Source organism: Carcharhinus amblyrhynchos, chromosome 4, assembly GCF_965287045.1.
Source record: "Carcharhinus amblyrhynchos chromosome 4, sCarAmb.v2.hapA, whole genome shotgun sequence".
NCBI classification, from domain to species: Eukaryota; Metazoa; Chordata; class Chondrichthyes; order Carcharhiniformes; family Carcharhinidae; genus Carcharhinus; species Carcharhinus amblyrhynchos.
The window spans coordinates 139685992-139707568 of NC_137327.1; the positions used below are offsets into that span (position 1 = coordinate 139685992).

At 46.1% G+C, this 21577-nt stretch overlaps 1 protein-coding gene across 3 annotated transcripts in view; it reads left to right on the forward strand.

The window, feature by feature from the left end:
* Positions 1-3422: 3422 nt before the first annotated feature.
* Positions 3423-21577, forward strand: part of mospd1 (motile sperm domain containing 1) — a 48028-nt gene continuing 29873 nt past the window's right edge. The window contains exons 1-3 of one of the 3 annotated variants that reach the window (XM_080187964.1): positions 3423-3490; positions 17373-17615; positions 17708-17783. In XM_080187964.1, coding sequence (XP_080044090.1) covers positions 17462-17615; positions 17708-17783 — 230 coding nt within the window. In that variant the 5' untranslated portion in view covers positions 3423-3490; positions 17373-17461. Of the gene's footprint in view, positions 3491-3518; positions 3630-17372; positions 17616-17707; positions 17784-21577 lie in introns of those variants that run through there. The other 2 variants (XM_080187965.1, XM_080187966.1) reach the window with 2 other exon arrangements.

The window sequence follows — 21577 nt, forward strand, 5'->3', positions numbered from 1 at the left end:
CCTTCTTAAACAATGGGACAACATTCGCTGTCCTCCAATCTTTCGGTACTATACCAGAGACCAACGACGACCTGAAGATCAGAGCCAGTGGCTCTGCAATCACCTCTCTTGCCTCCCATAGAATCCTAGGGTAAATCCCGTCTGGACCAGGGGACTTATCTATTTTCAACCCATCTAGAATATCCAACACATCCTCTGTATCAACTACAATACTTTCTATTTTACACCCCTTCACCCCAGTGACCTCCTCAGCTACATTCATATCGTCCTGCGTGAACACCGAAGAGAAATAATGGTTCAATGCCTCTCCAATCTCTTCCGGTTCCACACACAACTTCCCCCTACTGTCTGTAACTGGCCCTAATCTTGCCCTGACCAACCTTCTGTTCTTGACATACCTATAGAACGCCTTAGGATTCTCCTTAATCCTATCAGCCAAAGTCATCTCATGCCCTCTTCTAGCCCTTCTTAACTCCCTCTTCAACTCCCTCCTAGCCAATCTAAAGCTTTCTACTGCACTACCCGAGCCCTCAAGCCTCATCCGAACATAAGCCTCCTTCTTCTTCCTAACCAACAAATCAACTTTTTTTGTGCACCACGGTTCCCTAGCCCTACCAATTCCTCCTTGCCTGACAGGGACATACCTATCACAGACCCACAGTAGCTGCTCCTTGAAAAAACTCCACATTTCAGACGTTCCTAGTCCCTGTAATCTCCTAGTCCAACCAATGCTTCCTAATTCTCTCCTAATGGCCTCATAATTACCCTTCCCCCAGCTAAAACTACTGACCCGAGGTTCATGCCTATCCCTTTCCATCACTAAGGTGAACGTAACCGAATTGTGGTCACTATCACCAAAAAGCACCCCAACTTCCAAGTCTAGCACCTGGTCTGGCTCATTTCCCAGCACCAAGTCCAATATAGCCTCACCTCTAGTTGGCCTATCTACATATTGAGTCAAAAAACCTTCCTGCACACTTTGAACAAAAACTGACCCCTCTAGGCTGATACCGGAGATGAGGGGGTTGGATTATGAAGAAAGACTAAATAGACTGGGTCTGTACTCGTTGGAGTTTAGAAGGATGAGGGGGGATCTTATAGAGACGTATAAGATAATGAAAGGGATGGATAGGGTAGAGGTCAAGAGATTCTTCCCGCTCAGAAAGGACAGCAGGACTAGGGGGCACAGCCTCAAGATAAGGGGGGGCAGTTTAGAACGGAGTTGAGGAGGAACTTCTTCACTCAAAGGGTGGTGAATCTCTGGAATTCTCTGCCCGTTGAAGTGGTGGAGGCTACCTCGCTGAATATATTCAAGTCACGGGTAGATAGGTTTTTGATAGACAAGGGAATTAAGGGTTATGGGGAGAAAGCGGGAAAGTGGAACTGATCCACTTCAGATCAGCCATGATCTTATTGAATGGCGGGGCAGGCTCGAGGGGCTAGATGGCCGACTCCTGCTCCTATTTCTTATGTTCTCATGTTCTTCTTCTCGACCAGGGCCTCAATATCCCGAGTCATCCGGGGTTCCCTATTTTTGCCAGCCTTGCCCTTCACTCTAAGAGGAATGGGCTTACCCTGAACCCTGGTTAACACACTTCTGAAAGCCTCCCACTTACCAGACATCCCTTTACCTTCCCACAGAATCCCCCAATTAACTGTTGAAAGTTGCTGCCTGATACCATTAAAATTGGCCTTGCCCCAATTTAGAATATTAACTTTTGGGCCAGACCTATCATTCTCCATAGCTATCTTAAAACTAATGGAATTATGGTCACTGGTCCCAAAGTGATCCCTCACTAACACTTCTGTCACTTGCCCTTCCTTATTTCCCAAGAGGAGGTCAGGTTTTGCCCCCCTCTCTGGTCGGGCCATCCACGTACTGAATGAGAAATTCCTCCTGAATACTCTCAACAAATTTCTCTCCATCCAACCCTCGAATACTATGGCTGTCCCAGTCAATGTTGGGAAAGTTAAAATCCCTATTACTATCCGATTTTTCTTGGAGCTATCTGTCATCTCCTTAAATATTTTGCTCCTCAATTTCCTGCCGACTATTTGGGGACCTATAGTATAACCCTATCAAAGTGACTTCCCCCTCCGTATTTCTCAGTTCAACCCATATATACTTAGTCGGCGAACCCTCAGCTATATCCCCTTTCAGTGCTGCTGTGATGTTTTCCTTAATCAAAAGTGCAACTCCCCATCCTCTCTTATCTCCTCTTCTATCTTTGCTATAGCATCTGTACCCTGGAACATGAGCTGTCAGTCCTGTCCCTCCCTTGGCCATGTTACAGTAATTGCTACAATATCCCAGTCCCATGTACCCATCCACGCCCTCAGTTTATCTGCCTTGCCCGTCAGGCCTCTTGCACTGAAATAAATGCAGTTTAATCTGGACTTCCCTTGCTCGCTGTCTTGCTACTGCCTGATCTGTCTGGTACTAGGATTACTGACACTGCCTTTACTAATTAATGTGCTCTCTTTAACTTCTGTGCTGTCCTCAAACTTCTCTTTTGTCTCCCTACTGCTTTGGGTCCCACCCCTCCTGCCAAACTAATTTAAACCCTCCCGAGTGGCTCTGGCAAATCTCCCCAGCAAGATGTTTGTCCTTTCCAGTTCATGTGTAACCCGTCCCTCTTGAACAGGTCAGCCTTTCCCCAGAAGAGATCCCAGTGATCCAAAAACCTAAATCACTGGCCCCTGCACCAGCTCTCAAGCCATGCATTCATCTGCTGAATCCCCCTGTTTAGGATATGCAATATCCTACCATGCGGTACACTGTCAAAGGCCTTGCTAAAGTCACTCTCCAATCTTCAGACACCTCCCCCGTTCCCCCCTCCTGCCTTCCCCCTCCTGCCTTCCCCCTCCTGCACTCCCCCCTCCATCCCAACCCCCATCCCCCCTCTGTCCCTCCCCCCTCTCCCTCCCCTTCCCCCCCACCCACCCTCCTCCCCCCCCTCCTCCCCTCCCCACTTCCTGCTCCCCCTCCCTCCCAATCTCCCCCCAAATAGCCCCCCTTTCCCTCCCCTCCCCACCCCCCCTCCGCCCCCCACCCCCTCCCCCTCCACCCCCCCATTTCCTCCCTCCACCCCTCCCCCCCTCCCCCCCATTTCCTCCCTCCACCCCTCCCCCTCCACCCCCCATTTCCTCCCTCCACCCCCCACTTCTTCCCTCCCCCTCCCCCCCCCTTCTCCCCTCCCCCTCCCCCCCCTTCTCCCCTCCCCCTCCCCCCCCCTTCTCCCCTCCCCCTCCCCCTCCCTTCTCCCCTCCCCCTCCCCCTCCTTCTCCCCTCCCCCTCCCCCTCCCCCTCCCCCCCCCTTCTCCCCCCACTTCTTCCCTCCCCCTCCCCCCCCCCCTTCTCCCCCTTCTCCTCCCCCTTCTCCCCTCCCCCGAGATCCCGCTGACGTCACTGCTGGAGGCCTGTGCTCGGTTCCTCCTGTATCCCGGCGGGCCCCGCGCTGCGGAGCGGTCAGAGTGGCGGTGGATCTGGGTAAGGGGGCCGGAGGCGCTGGGCCTGGGATGCGGCCGCCACCGTGGCAACGATAACGAGCCGCGATGGTGGGAGCGCCGAACGAATTAGTGAGAGGGCGGTGGGAGATGATTCCGATCGCGGGGGAGAGATCGTGACAGTAAGGCTGCAGTGACAAAACTGACCCTCTGACAGTGCGGCACTCCCTCAGCACTGACCCTCTGACACTGCGGCACTCCCTCAGCACTGACCCTCTGACAGTGCGGCGCTCCCTCAGCACTGACCCTCTGACAGTGCGGCACTCCCTCAGCACTGACCCTCTGACAGTGCGGCGCTCCCTCAGCACTGACCCTCTGACAGTGCGGCACTCCCTCAGTACTGACCCTCTGACAGTGCGGCGCTCCCTCAGTACTGACCCTCTGACAGTGCGGCACTCCCTCAGCACTGACCCTCTGACAGTGCGGCACTCACTCAGTACTGACCCTCTGACAGTGCGGCGCTCCCTCAGCACTGACCCTCTGACAGTGCGGCACTCCCTCAGCACTGACCCTCTGACAGTGCGGCACTCACTCAGTACTGACCCTCTGACAGTGCGGCGCTCCCTCAGCACTGACCCTCTGACAGTGCGGCGCTCCCTCAGCACTGACCCTCTGACAGTGCGGCGCTCCCTCAGCACTGACCCTCTGATAGTGCGGCGCTCCCTCAGCACTGACCCTCTGACAGTGCGGCACTCCCTCAGCACTGACCCTCTGACAGTGCAGCGCTCCCTCAGCACTGACCCTCTGACAGTGCGGCACTCCCTCAGCACTGACCCTCTGACAGTGCAGCGCTCCCTCAGCACTGACCCCCTGACAGTGCGGCACTCCCTCAGTACTGATTATCATGATTAACATGATTATCAATTCTAGATATCCTCTTATGTGCATGACCTTTCAGGAATTGGAAAGTTCGTACAATTAGACAGTTCCCAGTTCCATGTCTCCTAGCCCATCAATTTTAACATGCATCTTATTCTGAAATCCTTCCCTCCATCGTTTCGCTTAGTCTTTTCAGACCTGTGTCTCTTTTTTTGAATCTCAGAATTTTATAGCAGAAAAAGAGACCATTCGGCCCATCATGTCTGTACTGGCTCCTAAAAGAGTTACCTAGCTGGAGCCATTATCCAGCTTTATCTCCATAGCCCTCTAAATTCATCACTTTCAAATTTGTTTCCAGCTCCTCTGAAATCTATGGAATCCGCCTCCACCACTCTCCCAGGCAGCACATTCCAAGTCACAGCCCTCTGAGTAAAGAAGTTTCTCCTCATCTTACTCCTAGCTCTCTTGCTGACCCTCTTGATACTGTGATCCATAATCACCCTAATAACCTTAATCACTGACATACCAACTAGTTGAGTCATAGAGGTTTACAGTGTGGAAACAGGCTCTTTGGCTCAGCTTGCTCACACCACACCACAAGCTAGTCCCAATTGCCCACATTTGGCCCATTTGCCTCTATACTCATTTTACCCATGTAACCATCTAAATGCTTTTTAAAAAGTAAAACTGTACCCACCTCTACTACTGCCTCTGGCAGCTCATTCCAGACACTCACCACCCTCTGAGAGCAAAAATTGCCCCTCATGGAAACAGAATATCCTCCTTTGCTCTGTCACAATTGTTCATGATGGTCACTTCTTAATCTCTGTTCCAAGGAGAATACTCTATTCTATCCTTCTATCTAAAATTCCTCATTCCTGGCATCATTGTAGCAAATTTCCTTTGCGCTGTCTCTCGGACTTTAACATCTAAATAACATAGAACAGAACACAATATGCCAAATGTGATCAGACCAATGATTTGAGGAGGTGTAGTATCACTTCCTTGCTTTTATACTCTGTGCCTCTGGGGGAAAATCAACACTGGAGCACAGCAGTAAGTAGGCACAAAGCTGGTTTCTGATGTCAGTTTTGGATAGAGACTCGGAAGAATTCAACTCAGAGGAAATGCTATGTAAGATAGTTCATTGTGCATAGAGAGAACATACAATCTGAGGGAACAAAATGTATTATCTTGAAATTTGCAGATGACACAAAACTGGGTGGGAAGTGGAATCAGTGAGGAGGGTGCGGCGATCCTTCAGTGTTATTTGGACAAGTTGAGTGAGTCGGCAGATGCAGTAAAATATGGATAAAATGTGAGGTTATCCACTTTGGTAGTAAAAACGGAAAGGTCGATTACTCTCTAAATGACGATAAATTATGAGAGGGAATGTGCAGCGAGATCTAGGTGCCATAGAAACATAGAAAATAGAAGCAGGAGGAGGCCATTCAGCCCTTCGAGCCTGTCATTCATTTTGATCATGACTGATTATCAAATTCAATATCCTGATTTCCCCTTCCTCCTGTATCCCTTGATTTCTTTAGCACCAAGAACTATATCTAATTTCTTCTTGAAATCAGGTAATGTTTTGGCCTCAACTACATTCTGTGATAGTGAATTCCGCACATTCACCACCCTCTGAGTGAAGAAATTTCTCTTCACCTCAGTTCTAAAAGCTTTACCCCTTATCCTCAAACTATGACCCCTAGTTCTAAACTCCCCCACCATTGAGAACATTCTTTCTGAATCTACCCTGTCTAATTCTGTTAGAATTTTATGGGTTTCTATGAGATCCCCTCTCACTCTTCTAAACTCCAGTGAATGTAATCCTAATTGACTTGGTGTCTCTTCATATGACAGACCTGCCATCCCAGGATTCAGCCTGGTAAACCTGCACCCCTTCTTTTCACAGTAACTTCATTGCAGTGTTAATGAAAGCCTACTTGTGATGCTAATAAATAAACTAAACTGTATAGCAAAGATATCCTTCCTCAGAATGGCCAACTCCCACTCCTATTTTCTGTGTTCCTATTTGGCCCTTTGAGCCTGCTCTGCCATTTAATATGATCATGATTGAAACGCTATCTCAATACCATACTTCAGTGTTCTCCCTATACCCTTGAAACCTTTACGACGTATTTTATGGCCTCGCTCAGGTGAGACTGGAAATTCCCGTCCAAGGTCAATGGAGATTTCTGTTGTCGGACCCTCACCCACTCCGATTCCATGGCAGGCGATGTGGTAGAGTTCTGGCCTTGGAGCCTAGAAATCTAATTCCTTCTTAAATATACTCAGTGATTTGGCCTCCACAACCTTCTTGGTAGAGAGTTCCACAGGTTCAACCATCCTCTGGGGTAAGAAATTTCTCCTCATCTCAGTCCCAAATGGCCTATTCCATATCCTGAGACTCTGTCATCTTGTTGTTGGATCACCCCCCACCAGAGGAAACAATATCCCTGCATCCAGTCTGTCCAACCCTATAAGAATTGTTTACATTTCAATTAGATCCCCTCTCATTCTTCTAAACTCTAGTGAATAAAGGCCCAGTCAACCCAATCTCTCCTAACATGACAATCCTAGTTTAGGGATTGATACAGAGCTATTGGGAGTGAGATTAGTTTGGGATTGGGAACCAAAGCAAAGGTGAATTAACTGAAAGGGAACCAGAGAGCAGGGCCAGTAAAACTCAGAGAAAGCACAGGCAAGGTGTGGTTGCGAATCAAAGAGCGCCTGGTGGACTGAAGTACATTTGTTTTAATGTGAGAAGTGTAACAGGTAAGGCAAATTAATTTAGAGCTTGGATTAGTACTTGGAACTATGATGTTGTTGCTATTACAGAGATTTGGTTAAGGGAAGGACAAGATTGGCAGCTTAACATTCCAGGATACAGATGTTTCAAGTGGGATAGAGGGGGATGTAAAAGAGGTGGGGGAGTTGCACTACTGGTTAAGGAGAATCTCACAGCTGTACTGAGGGAGGACATCTCAGAGCGGTGGGGGGGCTCTCAAAGAGCGAGGTAATATGGGTAGAGCTCAGGAATAGGAAAGGTGTAGTCACAATGTTTACTACAGCCAGCGGGAGATAGAGGAACAGATATGTAGGCAGATTTTGGCAAGGTGTAAAAGTACGGTTGTCGTGGTGGGAGATTTTAACTTCCCCTATATTGACCGGGACTCACTTAGTGGTAGGGGCACGAATGGGGCAGAGTTTGTAAGGAGCATCTGAGGGGGCTTCTTGAAACAGTATGTAGATATCCAACTAGGGAAGGAGCCGTACTGGACCTGGTATTGGGGAATGAGCCCAGCCAGGTTGACATTTCAGTAGGGGAGCAGTTCGGAAACAGTGACCACAATTCAGTAAGCTTTAAGGTGCTGATGGATAAAGATAAGTGTAGTCCTCAAGTTAAGGTGCTAAACTGGGGGAAGGCTAATTATAACAATATTAAGCAGGAACTGAAGAATGTTGATTGGGGGCAGATGTTTGATGGCAAATCAACATCTAGCATGTGGGAGGCTTTCAAATGTAAGTTGATAGGGATTCAGGACCGACACATTCCTGTAAGGGTGAAGGATAAGTATGGCAAGTTTTGGGAATCTTGGATAATGAGAGATATTGTGAGTCTAGTCAAAGAGAAAAAGGAAGCATTTGTGAAGGCTGGAGGCTGGGAACACATGAAGCAAGTATGGAATACAAGGAAAGAAGAAATAAACTTAAGCAAGGAGTAAGGAGGGCTAAAAGGGGTGACGAAAAATCATTGGCCAGCAGGATTAATGAAAATCCCAAGGCTTTTTATACATATATATAGAACAAGAGTGTAGCCAGGGAGAGGACAGGGTTGGCCCACTCAAGGACAGGAGAGGAAATCTATGCATGGAGCCAGAGGAAATGTGTGAGGTATTAAATGAGTACTTTGAGTCAGTATCCACCAAAGAGAAGGATTTGGGTGGATCATGAATTGGGGTGATGAAAGGGTGTGTAGATAGTTTGAGTCTTGTGAGGTTATGGTAATGTGAGGTTATCCACTTTGGTTGAAATAATAGTAGGAGGGATTATTATTTAAAAGGCGAAAAGCTGCAGCATGCTACGGTGCAGAGGGACCTGAGGGTCCTTGTGCACAAATTGCAAAAACCCAGTCTGCAGGTGCAGCAGGTGATCAGGAAGGCAAATGGAATGTTGGCCTTTATAGCGAGGGGGATTGAATATAAAAGCAGGGAGGTCTTGCTGCAACTGTACAGGGCACTGGTGAGGCCGCAGCTGGAGTACTGTGTGCAGTTTTGGTTGCCGCTCTTGCAGAAGGATATATTGGCCTTGGAGGGAGTGCAGAAGAGGTTCACTAGGCTGATACTGGAGATGAGGGGGTTAGCCTATGAAGAGAGACTGAATAGACTGGGTCTGTACTCGTTGGAGTTTAGAAGGCTGAGGGGGGATCTTACAGAGACGTATAAGATAATGAAAGGGATGGATAGGGTAGAGGTAGAGAGATTCTTCCTGCCTAGAAAGGATAGCAGGACTAGAGGGCACAGCCTCAAAATAAGGGGGGGGGTTGCAGTTTAGATCGGAGTTGAGGAGGAACTTCTTCACTCAAAGGGTGGTGAATCTCTGGAATTCTCTGCCTGTTGAAGTGGTGGAGACTACCTTGCTAAATATATTTAAGTCACGGGTAGGTAGGTTTCTGATGGACAAGAGAATTAAGGGTTATGGGGAGAAAGCGGGAAAGTGGAACTAATCCACTTCAGATTAGCCATGATCTTATTGAGTGGCGGGGCAGGCTCAAAGGGCTAGATGGCCTACTCCTGCTCCTATTTCTTATGTTCTTAAGAGTCATGTTGAGATCAAAAAGGAGGAAATATTGGGGTTATTGAGAAACATTAAGGTAGACAAATCCCCAAAGCCTGATGGGATATACCCCAAAATACTGAGAGAGGCAAGGGAGGAAATTGCTGGGGCTTTGAGAGAAATCTTTGTATTTTCATTGGCTACAGGGGAGGTCTCAGAGGATAAGAGACTAGCCAATGTTGTTCCTTTGTTTAAGAAGGGTAGCAAGAATAATCCAGGTAATTACAGGCAGTGAGCCTTACGTCAGTGGTAGAGAAATTATTGGAGAGGATTCTTCGAGACAGGATTTACTATTTGGAAATAAGTGGACATATTAGTGAGAAGGAATATGGTTTTGTGAAGAGGAGATGTTGTCTCACTAACTTGATTGAGTTTTTCGAGGAAGTGACAAAGGTGATTGATAAAGGTAGGGCAATGGATGTTGTCGACATGGACTTCATTGAGGCCTTTGACAAGCTCCTTCGTGGCAGACTGGTGCAGAAGATGAAGTCGCATGGGATCACACAGTGGATACAGAACTGGCTCGATCATAGAAGACAGGGGGAGACATAGAGTAGTGGAAGGGTGTGTTTCTGAATGGAGGGCTGTGACAAATAGCGTTCCTCAGGGATCAGTGCTGTTTGTAATATATATGAATGATTTGGTGGAGAATGTAATTGGTTTGATAAGTTTGCGGACGACACAAAGGTTTGCAGATAGTGATGAGGAACAACAGAGGATACAGCAGGATATAGATCACTTGGAGGTTTGGACGGAGAGATGTGGGATGGAGTTTAATCCAGGCAAATGTGAGGTAATGCATTTTAGAAAGTCTAATACAGATAGGAAACGTACAGTAAATATCAATAAGCGTATTGATAGGCAAAGGGATCTGAGTGTACAAGTACACAGGTCACTGAAAGTGGCAACATAGTTGGAGAAGGTAATTAAAAAGGCATACGGCATGCTTGCCTTCGTCAGCCAGGGCAGAGTTTAAAAATTGGAAAGTCATGTTGAAGTTTTATAGAATCTTAGTTAGGCCGCACTTGGAATATAATGTTGCCTCACAAGAGGTTATTACAGAAGGTCAGGGGGCATGGAGTTGGGGGTAGGGTGTTAGCGTGGATAGAGGATTGGCTGTCAAATAGGAGGCAGAGAGTGGGGGTCAATGGGTGCTATTCGGATTGGTGGTTGGTGACTAGTGGAGTGCCCCAGGGGTCGGTGCTGGGGCCTCAGCTATTTACCATTTATATAGATGATCTGGAAGAGGGAACCGAGTGTATGGTGTCGAAATTTGCTGATGACACCAAGATTGGTGGAACGGCAAATTGTGCAGAGGGTGTGGAAAGTCTGCAGAAGGATCTAGATAAGCTGGGCGAATGGGCTAGGAACTGGCAAATGGAATTTAATGTTGGCAAATGTGAGGTTGTCCACTTTGGTAGGAATAATGGTAGGAAGGACTATTACTTACGTGGCGAGAAACTGCAGCATGCGACGGTGCAGAGGGACCTCGGGGTCCTTGTGCATGAGTCGCAAAAACCCAGCCTGCAGGTGCAGCAGGTGGTCAGGAAGGCTAATGGGATGCTGGCCTTCATAGCGAGGGGGATTGAATATAAAAGTAGGGAGGTCTTGCTGCAGCTGTATAGGGCACTGGTGAGGCCGCAGCTGGAGTACTGTGTGCAGTTTTGGTCGCCGCACTTACGCAAAGATATTTTGGCCTTGGAGGGAGTGCAGAGGAGGTTTACTAGGCTGATTCCGGAGTTGAGGGGGTTGAACTATGAGGAGAGGCTGAATAAACTAGGCTTGTAGTCGTTAGAGTTTAGAAGAATGAGGGGAGATCTCATTGAGACGTATAAGATGTTGAATGGGATGAGTAGGATAGAGGTGGAGAGGCTCTTCCCGCTCAGAAAGGACAGTAGGACTAGGGGGCACAGCCTCAAGATAAAGGGGGGGTGGTTTAGAACGGAGTTGAGGAGGAACTTCTTCACTCAAAGGGTGGTGAATCTCTGGAATTCTCTGCCCGTTGAGGTGGTGGAGGCTGCCTCGCTCAATATTTTTAAGACACGGGTTGATAGGTTTTTGATAGGCAAGGGGATTAAGGGTTATGGGGAGAGGGTGGGAATGTGGAACTGAGCCACGACAGATCAGCCATGATCTTATTGAATGGCGGGGCAGGCTCGAGGGGCTAGATGGCCTACTCCTGCTCCTATTTCTTATGTTCTTATGTTCAATTCTGGTCGCCACACTACCAGAAGGATGTGGAGGCTTTGGAAAGGGCACAGAAAAGATTTACCAGCATGTTACCTGGTACGGAGGGCATTAGTTATGAGGAGACGTTGGAGAAACTTGGTTTGTTCTCAATGGAACAACGGAGGTGGAGGGGAGACCTGATAGAAGTCCACATGATTATGAGGGACATGGACAGAGTGGATAGTCAAAAGCTTTTTCCCAGGTTGGAAGAGTGAATTACTGGGGCACGGGTTTAATGTGTGAGGGACAAAGTTTAAAGGAGATGTACGAGGCAAGTTTTTTACATGAAGGGTAGTGGGTACCTGGAATTCAGTGCTGGGGAAGGTAGTGGAAGCAGATACAATAGTGAGTTTTCAGGGGCGTCTGGATAAATACATGAATAGGATGGGAATAAAGGGTTATGGTCCCCGGAAGGGTAGGGGTTTTAGTTCAGTCGGGCAACATGGTCGGTGCAGGCTTGGAGGGCTGAAGGGCCTGTTCCTGTGCTATAATTTTCTTTGCTCTTTGATGCAGGGCTATGGGGAGAATGAGACAGTGGGATTAATTTGGGATTGATACAGGCTGTGTGGAGAGAGTGTGGCAGTGGGAACATTTAATTAGATTTCTTTTGATTTATTACGGTCATATGTATGAGTATACAGTGAAAAGTATTGTTTCATGCATGCTATCCAGACAAAGCATACTGTGCATAGAGAAGAAAAGGAGAGTGCAGAATATAGTGTTACAGTCATAGCAAGGGTATAGAGAGAGATCAACTTAATGTGACGTAGGTCCATTCAAAAGTCTGATGGTAGCAGGGAAGAAGCTGTTCATGAGTTGATTGGTATGTGACCTCAGACTAGTATCTTTTTCCTGGGAATTGATAGAAGGCTATGGAGAGAGAGTGGTAATGGGATCATCATTTTGGGATTGATACAGGGCTATAGGGAGAGCAGGGCAGTGGGATCATTTTGGGATTGATACTATTTTGTGGGGAGAGAGTGGGGCAGTGGAATTAGTTTAGGATTAATACAGGGCTATGGGGAGAGAGTGGAGCAGTGGAATTAGTTTGCGATTAATACAGGGGTAGGGGGAGAGAGTGGAGCAGTGGGATTAGTTTGCAATTGATACTGCACTATGGAGAGTGTGGGGCAGTGAGATTACTTTGGGATTGATACAGAGCTATGGGGGGAGAGTGGGGCAGTGGAATTAGTTTGGGATTGATACAGAGCTGTGGGGGGGAGAGTGGGGTAGTGGAATTAGTTTGGGATTGATACAGAGCTATGGTGGGGGTGAGAGTGGGGTAGTGGATTTAGTTTGGGATTGATACAGAGCTATGGAGGGGGAGTGGGGTAGTGGGATTAGTTTGGGATTGATACAGAGCTATGGAGGGGGAGTGGGGTAGTGGGATTAGTTTGGGATTGATACAGAGCTATGGAAGGGGAGAGTGGGGTAGTGGGATTAGTTTGGGATTGATACAGAGCTATGGAAGAGGAGAGTGGGGTAGTGGAATTAGTCTTAAATTGTTCTATCAAGAATGAGCAAAGGTGCAATGGACTGAATGGCCCAATAAATTGATGAAGTTCTGAATAATTTGTTGAAATAATTTTCTAAATTGATATATTTAGCATCATTGTTTTGCTAAAAAGAATCACTGTTTGCAGTTTGTAATGAATAGTTGTTCTAGCTTATTTGGAAAAAATGAGGAAAGATGAGATAATTGGAGGTTGTTTGTTGTGGTGACCTTGACAATGTACATCATGCATGAAGTAATAAATTCCATTGATGAGGTGAACCCTGATAAGAAATTTAGGGAAGAAAACTCTAAACTCTTATAACCCTCAAGAGAGTCCTTTCGTCTTAAATGGGTAATCCCTTATTTTTAAACAGTGGCCTCTATTGTAGAATCTATAGTTTTTCCTTGTTGGTTCCCTTGTTATCTTCCGCAATCACAATCTGGCAGCTATGTCCTTAAGGCTGGACCAGCTCAATCTGTGATGGTAATACCGAGTGCCTCTTAGTGATGAACATTGAAATCTCCACCCAGAGTACATTCTGTGTCCCTGTCACCCTCAGAGGATGTTTAAATGGAGGTTCATACCTGAGGAGGTGGGGGTGGCCCTGTCGCCGTAGGTGGTAACCAGCAGGAGATTTCATTGCCTGTGTTTGACCTGATGCAGTGTGTTCTCATGAGGTCCACCGTTGATGTTGAGGATCCCCTGCATAACCCCCTCCCATTTGCATATCACTGTGCCACCATCTCTGCTGGTGGGACAGAACATACCCAGAGATGGAGGTGGTGTTAACTGAGATGTTGTAAAGTGTGATTCAGTGAGTATGGCTATGTCAGGCTGTTGCTCGAGTGGTCTGTGAGAAAAATTTCCAATCACAGTGGGTATTGGGAGATTACTAGTGGTCTCCATGGCTATTGGGGCAACTCAATGAAACACAAATAAATATAAATGCATCTAAAGCTTTACTTTAACTGCAGCAAAATTTTTTGCAACACCCAAGGATGATATCCATCAGGATCTAAGAACTTGTCAACCCGCATTTCCGACATTTTGCTAAGTATCACTTACCTGGCGATTGTGTATTATTTTCCTGGGTTCCTTCCTCCCTTCCATTTCCCAATTTACAGCTCTTTCTGGGCTGTTACTGTTGTCTATAGTGAAAACCAATGCAAAATATCTGTTCAATTCATCTTCCATCTCCCTGTTTTCCATTACTAACTCCCACACTCACTTTCTATAGAACCAACATTCATTTCAACTCTTTTTAAAATATCTGTGGAAACTCTTACTGCCTGCTTTGCTATTTCTAGCTAGCTTTTGTATTCAAATTCTTTCCTACTTATTAAGACCTTAGCCATATCCCCATCCCCTACCACTAAGTCCCCCTTCTCATCCTCTAAGGGACCAACGTTCACCCTAGCCAGCCTCTTCCTTTTTATATATTTATAAAAACTCTTGCTATCCTTTTTTATATTAAGCGCTAGCCCAGCTTCATAGTTTCTCCTACCCTTCTTTATCAACTTCTTTGTCAATCTTTGTTGACATTTAAACCTCTCCCAATCCTCTTCTCGCCCACTACTCTTAGCTACTCTAAACGCCTCCGCTTTTAATTTAACACTTTCCTTCACCTCCTTCGTTATCCACGGCTTATTACCTCTCCTCCTACTGTCCTTTTTGACCATCGGAATAAATTTCTGCTGAGCACCAAGAAAGATCTCCTTAAAGATCTTCCACTGCTCCTCAGCAGACCTACCTTCCAACGTGCTCCCCCAGTCCACATTCGCCAATTCTTCTCTCATCCTATCGTACTCCCCTCTGTTCAAACAAAGGACGCGTGTCCGGGAACCCACTTTCTCCTCCTCCATCTGCACCAGAAACTCCACCATACAATGATCACTCTCCCCAAGAGGATCCTTCACCGCAAGGTCCCTAATTCTACCCGCCTCATTACATAACACCAGATCCAAGATAGCTCGCTCCCTCATCGGCTCCAACACACACTGTTCCAGGAAACTATCCCGGCAGCATTCCAAGGACTCCTCCTTGAGCCCACCGCGTCCAACATGGGTCGACCAATCTATATGTAGATTGAAATCCCCCATAACTACGACCGTCCCATTCCTGCACGCCGCACTTATTTGCGCGTTAACACGGAGGAGGACGTGAATAATTTGCCGGGTGTTAGAAATGGAAAGGTGGCAGGACTGGAGGGTCTTAATGACATTACTGTTACTAGAGAGGCGGTGCTCGAAAGACTGGAGGGGCTGATTGTGGACAAGTCGCCAGGACTGGAAGGAATGCATCCGAGGGTTCTGAAAGAAATGGCGGAGGTGATAGTGGATGCCTTGGTGGTTATTTTCCAGACGTCGCTGGATTCCGGGGAAGTGCCGGAAGATTGGAAAACGGCTAATGTTACGCCGTTGTTTAAGAAGGGTGCCAGGCAAAAGGCAGGGAATTATAGGCCGGTTAGTTTAACGTCTGTTGTAGGTAAAATGTTAGAATCCGTCATCAAGGAGGAAATAGCGAGGCATCTTGAGAGGAATTGCTTGATAGAGCAGACGCAGCACGGTTTCGTTAAAGGGAAGTCGTGTCTGACAAATTTACTGGAGTTCTATGAGGATGTGTCTAGGGCGGTGGATAGAGGAGAGCGGCGGTTGTGGTCTTTCTTGATTTTCAGAAGGCGTTTGACAAGGTACCTCACAAGAGGTTATTGCAGAAGGTCAGGGGACATGGAGTTGGGGGTAGGGTGTTAGCGTGGATAGAGGATTGGTTGTCAAATAGGAGGCAGAGGGTGGGGGTCAATGGGTGCTATTCGGATTGGCGGATGGTGACTAGTGGAGTGCCCCAGGGGTCGGTGCTGGGGCCTCAGCTATTTACCATTTATATAGATGATCTGGAGGAGGGAACCGAGTGTATGGTGTCGAAATTTGCTGATGACACCAAGATTGGTGGAATGGCAAATTGTGCGGAGGGTGTGGAGAGTCTGCAGAAGGATCTAGATAGGCTGGGCGAATGGGCAAGGAACTGGCAAATGGAATTTAATGTTGGCAAGTGCGAGGTGGTCCACTTTGGTAGGAATAACGGTAGGAAGGATTATTACTTACGTGGCGAAAAACTGCAGCAGGCGATGGTGCAGAGGGACCTCGGGGTCCTTGTGCATGAGTCTCAAAAACCCAGCTTGCAGGTGCAGCAGGTGGTCAGGAAGGCGAAAGGGATGCTGGCCTTCATAGCGAGGGGGATTGAATATAAAAGTAGGGAGGTCTTGCTGCGGCTGTATAGGGCATTGGTGAGGCCGCAGCTGGAGTACTGTGTGCAGTTTTGGTCGCCGTACTTACGCAAGGATATTTTGGCCTTGGAGGGAGTGCAGAGGAGGTTTACTAGGCTGATTCCGGAGATGAGGGGGTTGAGCTATAAGGAGAGGCTGAATAAATTAGGCTTGTACTCGTTAGAGTTTAGAAGAATGAGGGGAGATCTCATTGAGACGTATAAGATGATGAATGGGATGGATAGGATAGAGGTGGAGAGACTCTTCCCGCTCAGAAAGGATAGTAGGACTAGGGGGCACAGCCTCAAGGTAAAGGGGGGGTGGTTTAGAACGGAGTTGAGGAGGAACTTCTTCACTCAAAGGGTGGTGAATCTCTGGAATTCTCTGCCCGTTGAAGTGGTGGAGGTTGCCTCGCTAAATATTTTTAAGACGCGGGTTGATGGGTTTTTGATAAGAGAGGGGATTAAGGGTTATGGGGAGAGGGTGGGAATGTGGAACTGAGCCACGACAGATCAGCCATGATCTTATTGAATGGTGGGGCAGGCTCGAAGGGCTAAATGGCCTCCTCCTGCTCCTATTTCTTGTGTTCTTAATCACTCTTTGCTGCTTTTTATATTCAATCCAATCTTCTGACCTGCGACTCATATTTGTGCAATTATATGTTTTTCTTAAAGTTTGATGCCATCTTTAACTCCTTTAATTTCTTGAAAGGCTGAATATTCTCCTCTTGAGTTTGTGTTTCCTGCTGCCTATTTTTCCTTGCCTCTACCTTGGCCTTGACTCACTATGTATAATGTTACAGGATATCATTTATATTAGGAAGTTTGTTACTCAAAGGATACCTACCATGTGTTTGAAATGATCTACCAGATCAGTTGGAGCTAATACACAGGCTGCTTTATTCAGTTGCTGCCCAGTTGGGTGACTTTGAATGTAGTACTGAGAGGAAGAAGCTTAGATCAATCTAATGACACTTGACATTCGCTTGCATTTTTGTAGTCTGGTAAATTGAGAGAAACTGCTATATGTTCAACACGGGAGTTGGTAGATCGAAGGAGAAGGTCTGCTTGTTTGCAAGCAATTGAATGTTTATGTAGTCAGTTCATTCATGAGTTAGTGCCAAGGAACTGCATCAAAAGGCAGAACAAATTAATCAGTGTCTTGGTGATGGAATCTTATAACACACATGCCCTGAATGAAGTTTTTATTTGTCTTTACAGGTATGGCAAAATGCTGAGAGGACTGTAAAAAGAGTAAAGTGTCCTAAAAGGGTTTAAGTGATCAAGAACACCCAAAATATTCAGTGCCAATGCAGCAACACAGGCGACAGCCAGAATTAGTGGAAGGAAATCTTCCTGTCTTTGTATTTCCAACAGAACTGATATTTTATGCAGATGATCAGTCAACACACAAACAAGTGTTGACTCTCTACAATCCTTACGAGTTTGCCTTAAAATTCAAAGGTACATCTGTATCTTTACATTGATTTACAGTAAACGCCCTTTAGTGGTAAAGTTTCTTTTACATGCTGACATTTCCTTTCTTCTTCTTTCAGTTCTGTGCACAGCTCCAAACAAGTATATTGTTGTTGATGCTGCAGGTGCAGTGAAGCCTCAGTGCTGTGTTGACATGTAAGTGAAGGGTGTTAGTGACATTAAACTGTTACTGTATGGAGGCAAATAGTCCTTTGTCATTAGCTTTGGGTAAATGTTAAAGCTAAGGAAGTGAACTGTTCCAAAACATAGAAACTAGAGACAGAAGTAAGCCATTTAGCCCTTTGAGTTGCTCTGCCATTCATCTGATCATGGCTGTTCATTGAATTCAATATCCTGATCCCCCTTCCTCCCATATCCCTTGATCCCTTTAGCCCCAAGAGTTATATCTAATTTCTTCTTGAAATCACACAATGTTTTGGCCTCAGCTACATTCTGTGGTAGTGAATTCCACACATTCACTACCCCTGGATGAAGAAGTTTCTCCTCACCTCAGTTCTAAAAGGTTTATCCCTTATCCTCAAACTATGACCCCTAGTTTTGGAATCCTCCACCATGGGGAACATTCTTTCCGAATCTCCCCGTCTAACCCTGTTAGAATTGTATAAGTTTCTGTGAGATCCCCTCTCACGCTTCTAAACTCCAGTGAATAGAATCCTAAACAACTTCGTCTCTCCTTATATGACAGTCCTGCCATCTGAGGAACCAGCCTGGTAAATCTTCACCGTACTCCGTCTGTGGCAAGGACGTCCTCAAATAAGGATACCAAAACTGCACACAATGCTCCAGGTGTACAATTGCCCTATACAATTGCAGCAAAACATCCCGTTCCAATATTCAAATCTATTCGTCAGTCCACTGTCCCAATTGATCAAGATCCTGTTGCAATCCTAGATAACCTTCTTCATTGCCATCTGCAAATTTACTAACCCCATACCTCCTAAATTCTCATCCAAATCATTAATGTAAATAACAGTGTACCCAGCACCGATCTCTGAGCCACACGCTGGTTACAGACCTCCTGTTTGAAAAACAACCCTCTACAATCAAGCTCTGTCTTCTGTCGTCAAGCCAATTTTGTGTCCATTTGGCTGCCTCACCCTGGCTCCCGTGAGTTTTAACCTTATGCAACAACCTGCCATGTCGTACCTTGTCAAAGGCCTTGCTAAAGTCCATGTAGACAACATAAACTGCACGGCTCTCATCTACCTTCTTGGTTACCCCTTTAAAAAACTCAATCAAATTTGTAAGTCATGAATTTCCACTCACAAAACCATGCTGACTGTCCCTAATCAGTCCTTGCCTCTCTAAATGCCTGTAGATCCTGTCTCTCAAAATATCTTCCGACAGCATACCCAGTACAGATGTGAGGCTCATCAGCCTGTAGTTCCCCGACTTTTCCCTGCAGCCCTTTTTTAAACAAAGACACAACGTTTGCCACCTTCCAATCTTCAAGCACCTCATTTGTGCTGTCAATGATTCAGATATCTCTACTAGGGGACCCACAATTTCCTCTCACGATGTCCTGGGATACGTTTCATCAGGTCCCAGGAATTTATTTACCTTAATGCGCTTTAAGACTTCCAGCACCTTCTTTTTGGTTATATGTACACTCCTCAAGACATCACTGTTTATTTCCCCAAGCTCCCTACCGTCCATGCTTTCTCAACAATGAATACTAATGAGAAATATTCATTTAGAATCTCACCCATCTCTTGTGGATCCGCACATAGATGACCTTGTTGCTCCTCACAGGCCCTACTCTCTTCCTTGTTACTCTTTTGCCCTTTATGTATTTGTAGAAGCTCTTTGGATTCTCTTTTGCCTTAACTGCCAAAGCAATCCCATGTCCTTTTTTTGCCCTCCTACTTTGTCTCTTAACTCTAGTCTGACAATCTCTATACTCTTCAGGGAATCCACTTGATCCAAGCTACCCATGCATGTCTTGTGCTGCCTCTTCCTTTTTGACCAGTGTCTCAATATCCCGAGTCATCCAGGATTCCCTACTTCTACCAGCCTTGCCCTTCACTCTGTAAGGAATGTGCTAACCCTGAACCCTGGTTAACACACTTTTGAAAGCCACACACTTACCAGCCGCCCCTTTGTCTGCCAACAGACTCCCCCAGTTAACTTGTGAAAGTTCTTGTCTAATACCATCAAAATTGGCCTTGTCCCAATTTAGAATTTTAACTTTTGGAACAGACCTATCATTCTCCATAGCTATCTTAAAACTAATGAAAGTATGGTCACTGTCCCAAAGTGATCCCTCACTAACACTTCTGTCACCTGCCCTTCCTTATTTACCAAGAGGAGGTCAAGTTTTGTCCCCCTCTCTGGTCGGGCCATCCACATACTAAATGAGAAATTCCTCCTGAATACACTCAACAAATTTCTCTCCATCTAAACCCCTAGTACTATGGCTGTCACAATCAGCATTAAGAAAGTTAAAGTCCCCTCTATTACTACCCTATTTTCCTTGCTGGTATCTGTAATCTCCTTACATACTGACTCTTCAATTTCCCGCCGACTATTTGGGGGCCTGTAGTAGAACCCTATCAAAATGATCTCTCCTTTCTCATTTTTCTATTCTACCCATATAGACTCAGTGGGCGAATCCTTGGACATGCCTCTTCTCAACACTGCCATGACGTTCTCTCTGATCAAAAATGAAACTCCCCGTTCTTTCTTACCTCCAATTCTATCTCCCCTATAACATCTGTACCCTGGAATATTGAGCTGCCAGCGTGTCCCTCCCTTAGCCATGTTTCAGTAATTGCTATAATATCGTGTACCCATCCATGCCCTGAGTTTATCTGCTTTGCCTGTCAGGCCTCTTGCATTGAAATAAATGCAGTTTAATTTAGACTTTCCTTGCTTTCCATCCTGCTTTCTCAAACCATCTGTCCTGTCATGTTTTGTACACTCTCCCTTGTCTTATTTCTCTTAGCCTTACTGGACCCATTCACTGAACTCTCCACAGTCTCTGTACTCTGTACTGTGGCCCTTTATAATTTTCGTCTTTGGTTTCTCTGCCTCCCACTTGTCCCCTTACTGTCTTTTGTTTCTGTCCCCACTTTATTTCCTTCTGACTTCCTGCACCGGTCCCTATCCCCTGCCACATTAATTTAAACCCTCCCCAACAGCACTAGCAAACACTCCCCCCAGAACATTGGTTCCAGTCCTGCCCAGGTGCAGACTGTCCGATTTGTACTGTTCCCATCTCTCCCAAGACTGGTTCCAATGTCCCAGGAATTTGAACCCCTCCCTCTTGCACCGTCCCTCAAGCCACATATTCATCTTTGCTATCCTGGCATTCCTACTGTGACTAACACGTGGCACTGGGAGAAATCCTGAGATTACTACCTTTGAGGCCCTACTTTTTAGTTATCAGGACCTGGAGATTTATCTACCTTCAATCCCATCAATTTCCCTAAACCATTTCTTTACTAATACTGATTTCCTTTAGCTCCTCAATAAAACATGTTTCTCTCAGTACTTCTGGTACATTATTCATGTCTTCCTTTATGAAGACTGAAGCAAAATACAGATTTAATTCATGTGCCATTTCCTTATTTCCCATTAGGAATTGTCCCATTTCTGACTGTAAAGGGCCTACATTCGTTTTTGCAATTCTTTTTCTCTTTCCATAGCTATAGAAACTTTTACAGTCAGTTTTTATGTTCCCCACTTTTCATATTCCATTTTTCCCTCCTTAATCAATCCCTTTGTCCTCCTTTGCTGAATTTTAAACTGCTCCCAATCCTCAGGCTTATTGCATTTTCTTGTCAATTTGTATGCTTCTTCCTTGAATCTGTTACTATCTGTAATTTCCCTTGGAATCCACGGGTTTGGTCACAATTCCCTTACCACTCTTGCGCTAAACAGAAATAAACACCAAAGGAGTAAAACCTGTTTTTACAGTCCCTATCGCT